General features: G+C 35.1%; 1 protein-coding gene across 1 annotated transcript in view; it reads left to right on the top strand.

The window, feature by feature from the left end:
* The first annotated feature begins 4,510 nt into the window (after window positions 1-4,510).
* atp1a3a (ATPase Na+/K+ transporting subunit alpha 3a) overlaps window positions 4,511-17,084 on the top strand; it is a 64,335-nt gene continuing 51,761 nt past the window's right edge. Inside the window, exon 1 of the mRNA XM_073821609.1 lies at window positions 4,511-4,864. Coding sequence (XP_073677710.1) covers window positions 4,859-4,864 — 6 coding nt within the window. The 5' untranslated portion in view covers window positions 4,511-4,858. The remainder of the gene's footprint in view (window positions 4,865-17,084) is intronic.

Raw genomic sequence — 17,084 nt, 5'->3', positions numbered from 1 at the left:
GACTATTGTAGAAATATTTTGACTTTATTCTCGAAACATTTCGACTTTATTCTCATAATTTTGACTATTGTCGAAATATTTTGACTTTATTCTCGAAATATGTCAATTTTATTCTCATAATTTTGACTTTATTCTGAAAATATTTTAACTTTATTCTTGTAATATTTTGACTTCAATCTCATACTCAGATTTTTTTTACGTGGCACTAAAATGCCGTCTTACAATTCTGGGTGATGTGAGGTTGCAATTGTGTGTTATAAAGTCAGAATTACAAGACCTCTCAATTGTGAGATTACTCACAATTCTGACTTCTTTTCCCAGAATTGCAAGATATAAACTCGCAATTATGAGAAAAAAGTTAGAATTGTAAGATAAAAAGTCACAACTACTTTTATTTTTATTTATTGGTGGAAACTAGGGCTGCACGATTAATCGCACAATGTTGTGAGGTGCGTTTGGTCAATGAAGCCGGTACTTTGATTAGTAGTAAATCCCTATCACGTGCGTTCAGCTTGTCAGTGATTTACGTCTCTGTGTATTAATTGCCGCTCCAGCTGAACACACGTGATGGAGATTTACTACTAATCAAAGTACCGGCTTCATTGACTAAACGCGCCTCACAACATTGTGCAATTAATCGTGCAGCCCTAGTGGAAACAGTATTCCATAGTTTACTGCTTTCTGTAAATAAGCATTTAAATAAATATAAATGTTATTAAAAATGATATGATATCACTGATGGTGATAAATGATGGCGCAGTAGTAAAGTTTTCAAAATCTATCCTGGAAATGTGATTCTCTGATAAATGATGTGACCCTGATTGTTTTAGGCCTCATTAATCTATTCTTAGCACCTGCAGGAAAGCTTGAAATCTCCTGTCATCCTGAGCTCGTTTCATCCGTTTTATTCTGTCTTTACATCTCTTTTATGTTTATTTCCTCTCTCTCGATCCAGACTGGTTAGATGGCTGACTCATCCTGTCTCTTCATTTCATTTATAACTCTATCGTTCCCTGCGTTTGACTCACTTTTTCTCGCTGCATTTAAAAATACCTGATCGCTGTATCTGTTTGCCCTTATCTGCCATCTCACTGCATATTCACTGCAAGAAACATTCGCTGAACACAAGAATCAACTGCCTAAAAACTGTTAGTCCTTCATATTTACTGTTTTCAGTCCATTATTATATTTTTTAAACATTATTATTTTTCCTCACTGATTCATTCTGTCTTTTTCTATCTATGATACACCCACACAGCTTTGAGATTCAGTCCATTTTGGGGATCAGATAATGCCGTTAAATTGGCTGATCTTCGGGAACATGTGCTGAGAATCAAAATAAGTTTGAGAAGCCTTACTCAGATTATAGGCTGCTTTGGTGCATTGGCTATAGACTATGGTGACATCCATTAAATGATCTCTTGATAATTTGTTTAGCAGATTTATTCTGTACATGTCTACAATATAAGGCAAGAAAAGCATTGTAAACTCTTAAAAATAAAGGTTTCAAAGGAGGTTTTTGCAGCAATACCATAGAAACACCATTTTTGTTTCCCCAAAGAACCGTTTTTTTTCTCAGTGTGAAATATATTTTAATAATCTAAAGAACATTTTTCCACTGTAAAATTCCTTTTGTGGAAAGACAATGTTCCATGGGTGTTAAAGGTTCTTCATAGAACCATAGATGCCAGTAAAAAAACCTTTTTTAATATATGGCAACATTTTAGTGTAAATTAAAGCTGCAGTGTTGAAAAGGCCCTCATACCCGGTGATAAATATTTAAAGTCATAAATATAGGAGGAATATGCCAAAGTCAATTATATGTGCCAAACTTCCTGCTACCAGCTGGTGGCGCTATGACTATAACTGAATATTGGCATGTAGATGTCTTCAGGATAGCACTTTCATTAAACATGAAATTTAGTGCAGACTGAACATGGTATGTTTGAGTTAGTGTAAAGCATGACATATCCTGTCACCAACAGGTGGCGCTATGATTATATCTGAATATTGGCCAGGAATCTTACTAAACATGTTAAGTTTGGTGCAGATGGAACACTGCAAGTTTAAGTTAGTGTAAAACAAGTAATTTTTCTGTTGCCAGCAGGTGGCGCTATGATTATAACGGAATTTTGGCCTTTAAATGTATTCAGGCAAGGACTCGAACGTGTGAAGTTATGAGTTACAACAACTTCTTTTTCCATGGCGAAACATTGAAATTCGTAAGGGCGCCTCGGACACGCCCTTAAACTAAAACTCAAGATTTTCGCAATTTAACATGGCAAAGGCCTTTAGATTAGACTGACCAAATATAATGTTGTTGTTGTCATTAAATCTCTAGGAGGAGTTTGTTACAGTATAAAACATGGCACTTCCTGTTGCCAGCTGGTGGCGTTTTGACTATAACAGAATATGGGCATGGTCATGTGTTCAGGACAGGACTCTTATTAAACATGTAAATTTTGGTGCAGATCAGACATTGTATGCCTGGCAAAACATTGAAGTTTGAAAATCTTCACAATTTTATGCCACAAAGGGCTTTAGATTACACAGATCAAATCTGTAATCTGTGTGCCAAAAAAGGCAGAGAACTTGCAGAGAAAATTCAAAATAACAGATTTCCTGTCGGGTTTAGACTTCGTATCGGGGCACTTTTTTGTAGGTATTGGTGTGTTATAGGGATGCACCGAATGTTCGGCAACTGAAAACTGAATAAGCGAAAAGGCTGAAAAAATTATACCGAACAATGACATGACACGATCATATAGAAACGCACTAATGCAGCAAACATGTTGGCAGTGTGGAAGCATTTAAAACTGTCTGAGAAAGAGGCAAAAATCTTTACAAGCACCGACAGCACAAGACACGCTTGTCTTCCATTTGAAGAGAAAGGGGTGGTTGTTGCTGGTCACTGTGTGATGACTGATATCACGAAATGGCCTTAAACCATTAGTAATCAAACTACAGAATGTTATGTTGTCTAACACACGCACAAATTGTATTTATTCTGAAAGCGCAGCACAAGCTTGTTAGCCAGGGTTTAAAGTCCAAAGTCAAGGGAAATCTGCATGATGAGAATCATTCATAAATCTGCTTCTGTCAGCAAAAAGTAGTACTGAAATAAAAGTCAACATTCATTAATGTTAGTATTGTAATTTTACTGTTGTTCTGTAAAATAAAATAAAAAAGTAACACAAAAATAATCATAACAATCATTACAACAGCTCTATTAATACAATTATTATAACATTCTCCTTTGCTCAGCTAGGCTGCATTTATTTGTACATTAAAAACACATGCCTGATTCAAGAAGGGGGTCTTAAAAATGGCCAAATAATATTATTTTACTAAATTATTAATTTAAGTTAAATTGTGCTTTGTTAGTAGGCTATGAAATCTACTAGAATGTTAAACATATGCAGTGTTAAATATTTTTAAATGTAATTTAATTTAATTTAAAAATTTAAAACTGTAAAAAGCAAATATTGGCTATTTAATTTATGCAATGGTAAAAAATATATATATATATATATATATGTGTGTGTGTATATGTATATATATATATATGTGTGTGTGTGTATATATATATATATATATATATATATATATATATATATATATATATATATATATATATATATATATATGTGTGTGTGTGTGTGTGTGTGTGTGTGTGTGTGTGTGTGTGTGTGTGTGTGTGTGTGGAAAAAAAACATGCAAAACCGTGTTCGGTAATCGGCCTTCGGCCCATTGTGTAATTTTGCTCGGCTCTAGCCAAGAATTTTGGATTTTGGTGCATGCCTAGTGTGTTACATGTGTCTTCCAAATTTCATACATGTACGTAAAATGCAGCTCGAGAGGCACTTCGTTGAAATTTTATCGGTGGTGCTATCAAGCCATTTTGCCACACCCACTTCTGAAACCCATATCAGATGTAAATTTTGACCACTTTTGTTTTCAAGCATGTTTAGGCTTTAAAAAATGAAATTTATTTTGGAGAAGAAGAAGAAGGAACTGAGTAATTCCAATAGGGTCTTTGCACCATCGGTGCTCAGGCCCTAGTAATAAAGACCATCCTTGACAATGGTTGGTTTTGGAAAGTTTTAGGATGTGTTTTGTTAATATTTATGGATTCCAGAAAAAAAATCCCATGGTATAGGCTACTTAAAAGTATTTTAAATAATACCATAGTACTTGCAAAAAACATGTACAAAGGTACTAGTTGTTTGTGAAATACTATGTCCATTAGTTAGTCCAATGGATTCAGCCATGATTCAGCATACAAATCCATCTTAGAATCAGGTAGGCATTCAAACAAGTGTCTGCTGATATTTTTCACTAGAGCTGCATACTTGTAGTATTCTCTTAATATAACCAGATTCTTCTGGAACATTATCTCATTGTCATGTCTGTACATTACAGGCGTTACAGAGCTACTGTCGCTCGCGGAGGGATAAGAAGTGTGTGCCGCGGCTCGAAGCACTAGTAGCGGAGGGACACCGAGAGGCAGACCGAGCGCGTCGGCTCTTCATCTCACCGGCATCATTCTCAGCCAGAGACGCTTCACAATCCTCTGCGCTTCATATGTTCTTCTATCATTATATCAAAGGCAGCCACATGCTTTTAAAAACCAATGCAGCTTGGGCCATTCTTTAAGTATTTTCTTCATGCCGACCCCCTGTAGTCCATTATTACGCATGGTATCTTCAAGAGTATATAAGTTTAATTTATAAACAGAGGGTCGTTCAAACGCTGCCCGTCGTTATCCCTTCAAGAGCTTCATTTTTTCTTCTCTCCCGCTTGACTGAAACCAAACGCAGTTTGATAGACTGAAGACACAGCGACTGACGGCTCCAAAATGGGGGTAAGAATCTATTTCCAAATCCTTGCACATTTTATAGCCATGCATCTTTAGAGTGATTCAGGTTTGTGAGATTTAAATGGTAACGTGTCTGTATGTATTTTGCCAAATCGTTCCATCTTACAGGTGCATTAATTTCTTATTTAACGTATTGCTTACTACTACAAACATTGTAAATGATAAGCAAACATTTATCAGCTGTTCTGTGAGCTTTTTAACCCTACACTGCGGGTTTAACATCATTGACATTGTCAAATAATGCTGCTCGATCGTTTGGCAATTGCGTCAAATCAGATGCTTCATTTTTGCGCCCAGTCCAATGCGTCATGATGCAGTTAAAGGGAACAAATGAATATAAAAGAATACTGGTGGCTACAAATGCACATATTGGCATTGAAATATCCAAGTCGTTTGGCATAGACGCTAGAAATGAAAGATATAAGCGCTACTTGTATTCGATGCAAAAAGGCGCACTGAGGTAAACGCAAAAAATGATAGGCTATCAATGTTATCTAATTTGTTCCAAAAACATGTTTGTAATATATCATAATAACACATATTCAGAAGCATTTTATGGTTATAACGTTTCTGCTTGCGCCACAAACGCGTCTTGACAGCGCGTCGGGAAAATAACGTTGACAACCGCAGTATAACTAATGACCGTTTGCGGTGAACGTTTCGGCATTACGTCTGCCTTTAAAATGACACCTGAGAACTTGCATTGCCAGAAAGTGACCCGTTTTAGTTTAGTTAGTGCGGATTTGTGAATTTATAAATTTTTAAACGATTTATAAATCTAATATTTCATTTTAATGAATGACAACAAATGTTTACCAGCTATGGAAGCAAAATCTAAATTAACTTTTATTTTCGAACCAGATATTTTCTGGATATGAGTCGTTTGCAAGTCTGGGAAGTCTGAGCAGAAATTCTGTCAGTCTTCTAAATGAAAGGCGTTAACCACAGATGGGGGTGGGGGAGCGTGTAGATTTGGGATGACTGCATCTGGACTGACCCGTTTCAATAGTTTTACAGCCTATCTAACATGTATCACGTTTGTGACAAAAATTAAATCTTAAAGCGAGTCCAATTGGGCGGTGAAGCGGGGATAACTGCGCCAAAATGGATGTCTGCTGATTCACGACAGAAGCGCGAATATATCGAACTCATTTGTCACAACAAGCACCTTCTAGCTAGTTATTTTGCGACCTTGCAGTAACCAGCACTGGAAATAAACTGGGGCTAACGTTACTCTAAATTCTTATTAAGTAATCATTCGAATTGAAACTAAATGGTGATGTTCTGACGCAAAGACCATGTTCTCTTTCAAACGATACCTTTTCCCATCGCACCCGATGTCGGTTTCTGTGCCGTTTTGATATGCTGATGTCGGTCGTGATGCCCGGAGGGGTAACCGGGCTTGACGGTCGGTGACTGCGTCAAAGTAGAGGCTGATCAATGAGAGTGGAAATTCCCGAACAAGTACCGCGATTGGTCTGTGTAGCGCCACGAGGGCGGGGTCATATTCGCAGTCGCCGATGATTGATTGGTCGTGAGCCAGTCAATCAATAGGTAGAGGCTGCGTGATTGGCGAGATCGAGATGCGCTGGGCCAAAATGAAGGTTTGGGGATTGAGAGGGTGGTTAGGGATGGACTGATGCAGGAGGAGAATAAAATGAGCATGGAAAGTGAATGATGGGGTTACAGGAGGGTGTTACCTGGTGTCACCTTGAGAGAAAGGAGTGAGTGAGTCATTTGTAGGAGGCTCAGGTGCTTGGAGTTGTTGGCAATTTGTATGAGGTGAATGTCTCTTGGAGGTTGACTATGCTCAGAATTGCATACTGTCTGAAAAAAAGTAGAATTTTGGCTCAATATTTACTTGCAGACAACTGGGGCATTTGCGGTTGTGGTAACCCAAAGATTGTGGGTTCGATCTTCAGCACCGTAAGGAAATGTAGGTGGGGGGAGTGAACAAACAGCACTCTTTTCCATCCTTGATACCCACAACTGAGGTGCCCATGAGCTCCAGGTGTGTGTTCACAGCTCACTGCTCAAATTCTGAGTATGGGTTATCATGGCCTATAAATCATGTCAGAATTTTTTTTTAAAAGAAACAAGTAGGTCAAACACATTGTGTTAAACATGAAATTTTGAAGTATGAATACCTGAAGTAGCATTTTCTTGTAAAACATACTCCAATAATCTTTATTATTTTATTACTTTTTTTTTTTTCACTGTACGGTATGTAGTGTATACAGTGTTCATTTTCACATGGATGTAATACCTGTACAATAATGTACACTTGTTTATATGTGAATACTTGTTGGCAATTGTTTATATTTATAATCATTATGAACAAAAAACTAACGGAATAAACAAACAATGACATTTATTTATTACTGATTTACCTACAAACTGTATTTCAGTATGTAATAAGTCCGTAATATTATATTTTACTCATTTTTGTTGACACAGCACTAAATGGCATTCTCTATATAGGGAATAGTAAATGAGTGAACAATTGAGAGATATCAGACATTGCACCATTTTATGATTTTACATTAACAATGTAATCAATATTCTGTTATTAAAGCCAAGTATGACTCTCATCAAGTTAGTGTTTTTAAGCATTTTACATTTATTCCAAAATAACAACTTAAGGCAGTCACAATTTAAACAGTATATTTTATTGGTGAACTTATGTTCAGCTATTCTTGTTAATTGCTAACTTTTAACTATTTTAAGCATCAGTCATCAGAGCTAGGTAAATATTAGGGATGTAACAATATCAAAATCTCACAATATGGTAATATCTTCATATGAAGTGCACTATAAGATATTTATTGCAATATTTAAAAAAAAAGAGGATAAATGACTTGGAAAAGCATGAAAATTTTGTACATTTTAAAGTTAAATTATTTTATCTAATGCACTTTGACAGTTCAAAATTAAGAGCTTCAACCCATGTTCTTAACTTAAGTCTTAAACTTAAGTTGTGGTATACTGTCTCAGTTTAAATTACATTGGTGTTTTTAGAAAGTCAAACTAATTAGAATATAATAATAATAAATAACAATTTCATATTATTGTTATTTCTGTGACAGTAATAGCCATATATTGTAAAGCAATTGCACTGTAAAATAAATGAAAATTAATATGTCATAGGTATATATTTTTTTGCTTTACACTACAGTAGGGCAATTACAATAATTCTTTCATAATTTCTACAATTGAAAGAGATATTTTAAATTTAGACTGCAGCAACGTTACCCATTTAAACTGCTAGCTGCCAGCATTCATATGACACTTCTAAGCTTTTATTTTGACGGAAACGGCAGTAGAGCTTTTATTTTGGGGGAAAACTCCAGCTTCAGTGAAAACAGGCTTACAAAAACACGTCACTACAAATCTAGTGAAATGCTGTAATCATCTGCCGTGAAAATAAAGCATAACTGGTGGCCGTTGTGTTCACGCTAAACTCGCAGCACATGCAATAAAGAGTTCGCTACACTGTCAGAAAAAAGGGTACGGTTGGGGTCCATTTGTGACACTTAGGGTACAAATGGTTAAGTTGTACCCTCGATGGGTCATAGTTGCACCTTAGAGTACTCATATGTACCATTTAGGGGTAAAAAAGGTACAGATATGTTTCCAACTGCCAGAGGGTCCACGTTTGTACCATTTAATCCCCAAAGAAAGGTACAATCACTTGTGTGACCAAAGGAGTAAGCCAAAGTGTATGAAATAGTGACCCAAAATTAAACAGAGCAAGATAATCATTTTCATGAGTTGTTGGTTATTTGGAAGAGATGCACAAAATAACCAAATACGTTCAAGAGCCTGCATCTTTCTGACCAGTTCTGAACAGTACACACGCAAATTACATTTTAGTGATTATGCAGAACATCAAGATAATAACTTTTAAATGTAAAGCATTTGTATTAAAGTAGGTCTGCATTTTTAATTGTAATTTTAAACTGATATAAGAGCTGTTTTAAGTTTTGTTTTTAATGTAGAGTTAAACAAATACACATACTAATAGTAATTAGCAAAAGCACAATGTAGTATACAAAACTATTTAACGTTTATTAAACATTATATGGTGTACTACTTTGCCTCAGTTCAAATACATATTTTCGAAGCCAGCCTTTTTGTGTCGTCCAATGGGATTGTAGCCCGCGCTGTGCATTTTGAAAATGAGATTGTGCATGACGGACGGTTATTCTGGACATCATTCATTTCTGACGCTGTCGACGGAGACGGAGAGGATCTTATTCAAAAACTGAAAGAAGCTGCCTGGAATACATGTCACTGAAGACGAAGCACAGAAATTTAGAGGTAAGTTTAATTTTAAGTACTGTGAAAATCTGTTGGTTCCCTTTCGATTTTTGTTAACTTGACATTGCGTCTGTAGCCAGGCCTAACGTTATCTGATGCGTGAGGAAAACCTTTCCTCGAAAACTGACCTGACAAAACTAACGCATTGCCATTACATTTTAAGCTTATTGTTATTATTACAATAATTTTTTATCATTTAGCCGGAAATTAAGATATAATTTTTCGCTTAACTCATACTCCACCTAGAGATGGCATGAGACGCTGACAAAACAGCGGTGAAACGGCCATAGAAACAGCTCAGGTCTATCGCGTTTGTGTACCATAGATTTATAAATTCAGTTTACCAAAATGTTCTTACTACTCTAATGTTAACGTTAAGTTAACGTTAACTTACCCGTGTTTCCTTCCGGACACGAGTGAACGCCTTTTATTTTAACGCCTCTCCTAGTCTTTCTGGAATTATATACCTTACGATTATTATCCATGTTGATTTATATCAGTTTTGTTTGGTACATATTTAACTAACGTTATAAACGTAAATCCAGGAGAGTCCTAATCATTTGTCATGTCGTTTTGAGGCGTTGGTATCGAGCCCTTCCAAGGACAGCAAGTAAAATTGGTTTAAGTTACCATTATTTATCAAAACTCGTGAAATACGTTTCTAGTCTGTGAGATGCAAATTTAAATAATTTGGCTTTTAATAATACACTCTCAGTTAAAAAAAGTATAGTTCTCTGTTAGTTCGTTAAGTGTACATTTTGGTACCTTTTAGCTTTTGTACCTTAGGGTACTGTTCCAGTGACAGTATTGTACCTTTTTCTGGAAGTGTAACTTATAAGTACTAACTTATTGTGTATTTTTCTAAATTAAAGCAATGTTTTTATACTGATGAATGTCCATTGAAAAAAGAGATTTTATTGTTGCTGTTAAAACCTCAAGCTCACACAGACTATGCATTTTTTTCCTTTTAGAAAATAAGGTGGATTTAACAAATTTGTACACAAGATGGAGGTGGTAACAGTAACACTAGCACCAGTGCCAGCAGAAGCCTATCAACAAACTTCAACTACAGAAATGTAAGTATAACACTGAGTTTTGTGTATTATATTTGTCCTATGTTTAGCGGTTAACCGTATTGATTTTTTTAATGCCTGATGCCAATATTTTAAAAAGCAGGTATTTTAAATTGTGTTCCGAAGATAAAGTCTTACTGGTTTGGAATGACATGAAGGTGAATAATTAATGACCAAACTAAACTTTTTGGCTGAATTAATGCTATAAGAAAGAAAATTTGAAAGACTAATAAGGTATCTTTAATTCTTTTTCTGTTACCGGCTTGAAAACTTCGGGCAAAAACAAGGGATTCTCCCATTTTTAAACTGTCACCGATAGCAATGTAGTAGTAGTAGATTGCTGAAGTCAGTAGATTTTACTCAGTCAAAATACATTTATTACATTTAATATTTTGGCTTTTATCATTATGTTAATAAATATTGAAATTAATTAAAATATTAACAAAATTACAAATTTGAGCCCGGCAAGATAAGAGAGATGAACATCCTCAGGGGTCAGTGATATCACAGATTTTAAATCAGTTATTAGCTTAAAATGAATGTTGAATGTCAATATAAATAAACAGTATGCTATAATGATAATTTACAGTTAAAACAAATTTGTAGAAACATTGTAATTTTCTAAATCTTCAGGTAAACAAATATTTGTGCATTCAATCTTAGAAATATTTGTATATTACTAAAGGGAAATGGCAATGAAAGAATATTAAAATGTCTGATTTGATTGTTTTGAAGTATTTTTAGTTAATTTAAATGATTAACTTTATCTTTTTGTAAATTTTCAGTTGTGTGATGAAGCTGACCGAATGCATTCATCAACTGTCAGTTTAAGCCGGCACTTCAGGGATGGCTTTACCAGTATTGTGCCCAAGGTGCTTCAGCTTGTTCAAAGAAATGCTCCGTTGGACGAAGTCTACAAGAAGCAAGAGAAAAGATGCTTGCAGAAGATCTAGGTATTGACATAAACATAGTGGTTTTGTGATTATCTATTTATTGATTATCTATTAAGCTTTTTTAAATGATATTTATAAATGATATTTAAATGTTTTTTCTTTGTGAAAAAAATCTTCATGCCTTAAAATTGCTTGAATGTAACTCTACACCTTGATTGGTTACAAGGTAGTTTATGGCAAAATGTTCACATTATTTGTCTTAAAACATTTAAAACAGCACATTGCATTGTTTTACTGATAGATTTTTGATGTTTTCTTTTCTTCTCAGTGTGATGCTGATACTCCATACCCAACCTTACAGTTGGCAGAAACTGACTGGAAAATGGCTTTCTTTAAGAGGGAACAACTTTTCAAAGTGGATGGTGTGGAGTTGTGCAAGGAACTAGGAGTTGAAGAAAGGATCACTACAATGCACAGCCTTCAGTGCTTACTATTGTTTTCAACTTGGCTTGTCCACCCTACATGAAGAATTCACTGACTTTCTGGCAGCATGCCATAGCAAAGATAACTGAGGTGGGTGGCAAGCCCCTTCCAATATCTATCACCCGAATAATTAATATCCTGTGCTAAAAATGCCAAATATACTGATACACAAGGGTGAAGATTTCGACATTCAGTGTTTCAAAAGTGACGATTTAAATCCAATACATTTTAAATGTCAACAGTGTACATATATAATGTGGCAAGTATTTTTTAATACCAGTGTCGTATAATTCACAGTTCCATGCATACGCAGTAAAAGTTGACTTTGAATGAAGTGTTATAAAACCAGGGCAAGAGATGGACTTTCAGGCCCTTGCCATTTACTCTGCTTATGATAAATAAGTAGTTTGTGACCCTCAAGAATGTTTAAAAAGTTCCAATTAGTACTGTGTAGTAGTGTAGTACTGCATTTGGTAAAAATGGGTTTGTGATAAAAAGAATTTACGCATATAAAGTTACAATTAATGAAATGTGTACTTTTGGAAAAAGGTTGTTTTTGATTCTTAATGCTTAAAACAGTTTTTAGAAAATGTAGAATGCAGTAGAAAAATTTACTTAATGGGATGTATTGATTATGAAAAATTTAATATTAAGCTTAATATTCTTGATATTTACAATTTTATAAAATGTTTTAAAAAAAGTTAGAAATAGTATAAACAATTGTTTTTGGAAAAAATAATTGCTCAATATTTGCATCCTTTTAAGACAGGTAGAGGTAAAGCTTATTTTGTGATAAAATGTTAGGGTATAATCAATTAATGAAATGTGTACTGTTGGAAAAAATGTTTTGCTTTATAAGAACAGTTTTGAGTATGAAAATTGTTTTTTTGTTGTTGTTTTTTTAAGTAAAATTTTGCAATATGCATCCTGTTATGACATTGTGATAGAGCTTAAAACATTCATCCTGTGAAAAATGTGAGAATGTAATGTTTTGAATGTTTAATAAATGTGATAAACAGCATCCTGGCCTTTTTAATGTGTTGTATATAGTACAGATTTGCCACCATAAGGTACAAAAGGCTTGTCACTGGGGCAGTACCCTTAAAAAAGACAAATTTGTACCTTTTTTAAAAGTACATTATGGTACCATAGCACTAAATGGTACAATTTAGTCAGCAAAGGTACATATTTGCCTTTGTAAGGTACATACTGCAAGGGTACAGATATGTACCCATGTGAAAGGGTACAACGGGTGTACCCTTGAGGGTACTGCCCCAGTGACAAGCCTTTGTACCCCTGAAGGTACAAATTTTGCACATTTTTTCTGACAGTGTACATTCACTGTGAACTGAACAGTTTTGAGGCACGGAAAACACCGGATCACAAGCTGATCGCCTGAACAAAGTGCGCACTTCACCTTGAAAGCCAGCGTTTAAGCCATATTGTTATTTCGATTTTAGTTCTTTTGACAGATACTGTGCCAAAGCATAATGGCCCAAAACACAATTTTTAAGACCTTATTAAAATAAGAAGTTTAAATATATTTTAAAAACTACAGTTTTTGCCCAGAATACCGTTTCATATCGTCATGTGACCACGATGATATCGAGACAGTTTTGCAATCTCAAAACCACAATATTAATAATACCGTTACATCCCTAGTAAATATTGTTCACAGACAATGAGATTTACTTTAAATTTTCACCAAGCTGATTACTCACTAAAAACTCCCACAAATCACGCTTTCATGCCGTTTTAAGTCTTATTTTGACCAACAAAGTGGTTATACGCCGTTGTATTGTTCATTCAGACTGATTCACGAACGCATACGAACACAAGAGGCGGTATTTATCGCATGAACCAATCACAACCGATCATAACCAGTCATATCCAATCGTATTGATGATTTTCCCCCATTCAATCTCAATTACCTCTTACCAGACTCACTAATTTATATTATCATAATGTGGTGTAGAAACAATTTAACACATTGAATTAAACATACATGGAATCTGCAAAATCTTAATTATTTTACCAAAATAAGAGGGATCATACAAAATGCATGTTATTGTTTATTTAGTACTGACCTGAATTAGATATTTCACATAAAAGATGTTTACATATAGTCCACAAGAGAAAATAATAGTTGAATTTTTCTTCAGAAAAATCCTGTGTAGTATACATTTTTTACATTTAAAATGTAAACTGCTTTTATTTCAGAAATTCTAATTGAGTGAATTTATCATGCGACGCAATGCTTAAAATGTTAATAAAGTTGCATAATGTGTTCTGTTTCACATGCTAGTTAAAAAATACTTGGTATTATAGAGTAAAAGCTTATAATATACCATTATAGACAAGGTTTTGAGCTTCAAAATGGTATCAGGGATGGGCTGATACAGTAAGGGAATAAGGTGGGCAGGGTAGGAAAGGTGAACGATGGAGTAACGGCAGGCGGTTACCTGGTGTCACCTTGAGAACAGCAGTGAACAGCAGTTGTAGGAGGCTCAGGTGCTCGGGGTTGTCGGCAATTAGTGTGAAGTGAATGTTTCTTGGAGGGTGACTCTGCGATGCCCTTGGGACATGCTTCCAAAGACAAAAGCCTGTCTGAAGGCTTCAAGGGCACTGTAGGTGATTAGGATGTTTAGAATTGCAGAAATGCTAGTGTGAAACCAGGTTTGTAAACTTTGCTTCTGGTTTTAGTCGTTTTACTGTGCTGTCTGCCACCATTTCGATTTGTTAATAAATCACTTTAAGTAAAAATGGCAACACAGGGGTTTAAATATCTGTTTGCATAACTTTACATGTTGCATGACTGATAATTGTGTATCTGTGAATGAAAAAGAGACTGGTGGTGAACAGTCTTGTAATAGATGGTTGTGTAATGGACGCCGTTCAATAGCTCATTCTCGCTGAGTGATTTTAGATATGTACGTGTGTGTGTGTGTGTGTGTACTTTCCACTAAAGCACACAATCAAGCCTTATTTTGTGTCGAAGCCTGCGGTCATGTAAAGCAAAGCTAGCAGACACGCTATCAGTCGATTCGCCAGACGCCGACGTGATGTCATATCCTGTGGGGCCTTCAAGGTCAGCCAGCAAGCTTATTTGATTGGCCCTCAAATGTGAATAGCAGGTTTTTAATCAGCTTGTTCCACCGCAAGGTTGCTTTTTCCTGCAAACCACAGGGACCATGATTGCATCAACAAAGAGTCTGATGTGTGCTAAAATGAATTCGCTTTAAAATTATTATGCATTTAAATTGTAATTACTTAATAATTTTAGTAACAAAACGGATAATGGCATTTTTAGCCACAAGTAGGTTGTAAAACATGTATGGAATGAAAATATAATACACACATATTTTTTAAAGTTTATATTAAGGTTATATTAAGGAATTTCATACTTTACATTTTCAAATAAGCTAGAACGAAGTATATTAAATATTTTATAAAAAAACATTTTACATTTAACCCTGAAATTAAATGAAAAATTTTATAGGTGAAAACGAAGCCTATTTTAGGACTATTTATTTTATTTCGACTATTTGACGAAAAGGATTATGGCATTTTTAGCCACAAGTACACATTAAAAATAAAGGTGCTTCCCGATGCCATAGAAGAACATTTTTGTCTAAATGGTTCCATAAAGAACCTTTAACATCTGAAGAACCTTTGTTTCACAAGAGGTTCTTCAGATTATAAAAAGGTAAGAAAGAGATGGTTCTGTAAAGAACCTTTGACTGAATGGTCCTTTGTGGAACCAAAAATGGTTCTTCTATGGCATCACTGTGAAGAACCTTTTAAAGAACCTTAATTTTTAAAGGAACACATTAGGCTCATTCTCCAACTCCCCCCGAGTTAATAAGTTGAGTTTTACCATTTTAAAATCCATTCAGCCGTTCTCCTGTTCTGGCGATATCACTTTTAGCATAGCTTAGCATAGATCATTGAATCCTATTAGACCAATAGCATCGCGTTCAAAAATGACCAACGAGTTTCGATATTTGTCCTATTTAAAACTTGACCCTTCTGTAGTTATATCGTGTACTAATACCAGCGGAAAATGTAAAGCTGTGATTTTCTAGGCCGATAAGATTAGGAACTACACTCCCATTCCGGTGTAATAGTCAAGGAAGTTTGCTGCCGTAACATGGCTGAAGCAGGCGCAGTAATATCACGCAGCACATGTGGAAATGCTAACCTAGCTGGGAACTAATTTCAGGCGCTGCGTGATATTACTCCGCCTGCTGCGTCCATGTTACGGCAGCAAACTTCCTTGACTATTACACCGGAATGGGAGTGTAGTTCCTAATCTTATCGGCCTAGAAAATTGCAGTTTTACAATTTCCGCCAGTTTTAGTACACGATATAACTGCAGAAGAGTCAAGTTTTAAATAGGACAAATATCGAAACTTGTTGGTTCTAGGATGCCTCAGAAACTTGCTGCGGTATAAACACAAGCATAGAGTAGATAGCGCCGCAGATGTGTACAGTGAAAATGGGTAAGAGATTTATTCATCATACAGTGTACATAGATTAAGTGTAGACAGTCATTAGGATAACAGAGGTAGTAAAATGTGGTTTAGGCTGAAATAAATACGATATATGAGAATCCTTCTGTATATAGCAAACATAAACATTCACCTCAGTAACATCTGTATGCATTAACTAGAATTACAATGCGATAAAATGGTGCTAAACATACGCACGTGAATTACACGCACATCACTTTTCCACATTCAATATGAACTGAACTACAACATGAACTGATGACAAAGATTAGACATACAGTGGTAACAGTGGTATACATTCATTTACATTCACGCACGCACATTTACCGCTCCCTGAAGATAGCAGAGAATGAAACCGAAAGTAAACTTGAACCTCTCCGACAGAACTACCGTCAGCGCTCTGTACACGCACAACTGTGTCACAAGTCACATATACTACCCTTACAAAACGAATAAGGAATTTATTACATATTGAAATATTTACATATTATTAAATAAATTAGCACGATAGTATGGTGTATCGGCGATCTCACAGGCTGACGATAGGACGATGTGAAAATTGTGCATATCGCCCAGCACTAATCTATGCAAAGCTATGTTAAAAGTGCTATCAGCCAGAACAGGAGAACGGCTTAATGGATTTCAAAAAGGTAAAACTCAACTAATTAACTCGGGGGGTGTTAGAGAATGAGCCTAAAAAGTGGAGTGTTCCTTTAAGAGAGTAGGTAACATGTATGGAATAAAAATATAACACACAAGTATTTTTTTTTTAGTTTATATTAAGCTTTATTTGTAGAATTTAAAGTAGTATATTAAAGTAGTATATTAAATATTTTATAGAAAACCTTTTACATTCAACCCTGAAATTAAATGAAAAATATTTATATTTAAATTGTAGTTGAAAACAAAGCCTATTTTAGGACTA

Source organism: Garra rufa, chromosome 17, assembly GCF_049309525.1.
Source record: "Garra rufa chromosome 17, GarRuf1.0, whole genome shotgun sequence".
NCBI classification, from domain to species: Eukaryota; Metazoa; Chordata; class Actinopteri; order Cypriniformes; family Cyprinidae; genus Garra; species Garra rufa.
The sequence above is the reverse complement of the archived record's forward strand: the minus strand, read 5'-3'. Positions and strand labels throughout refer to the sequence as shown.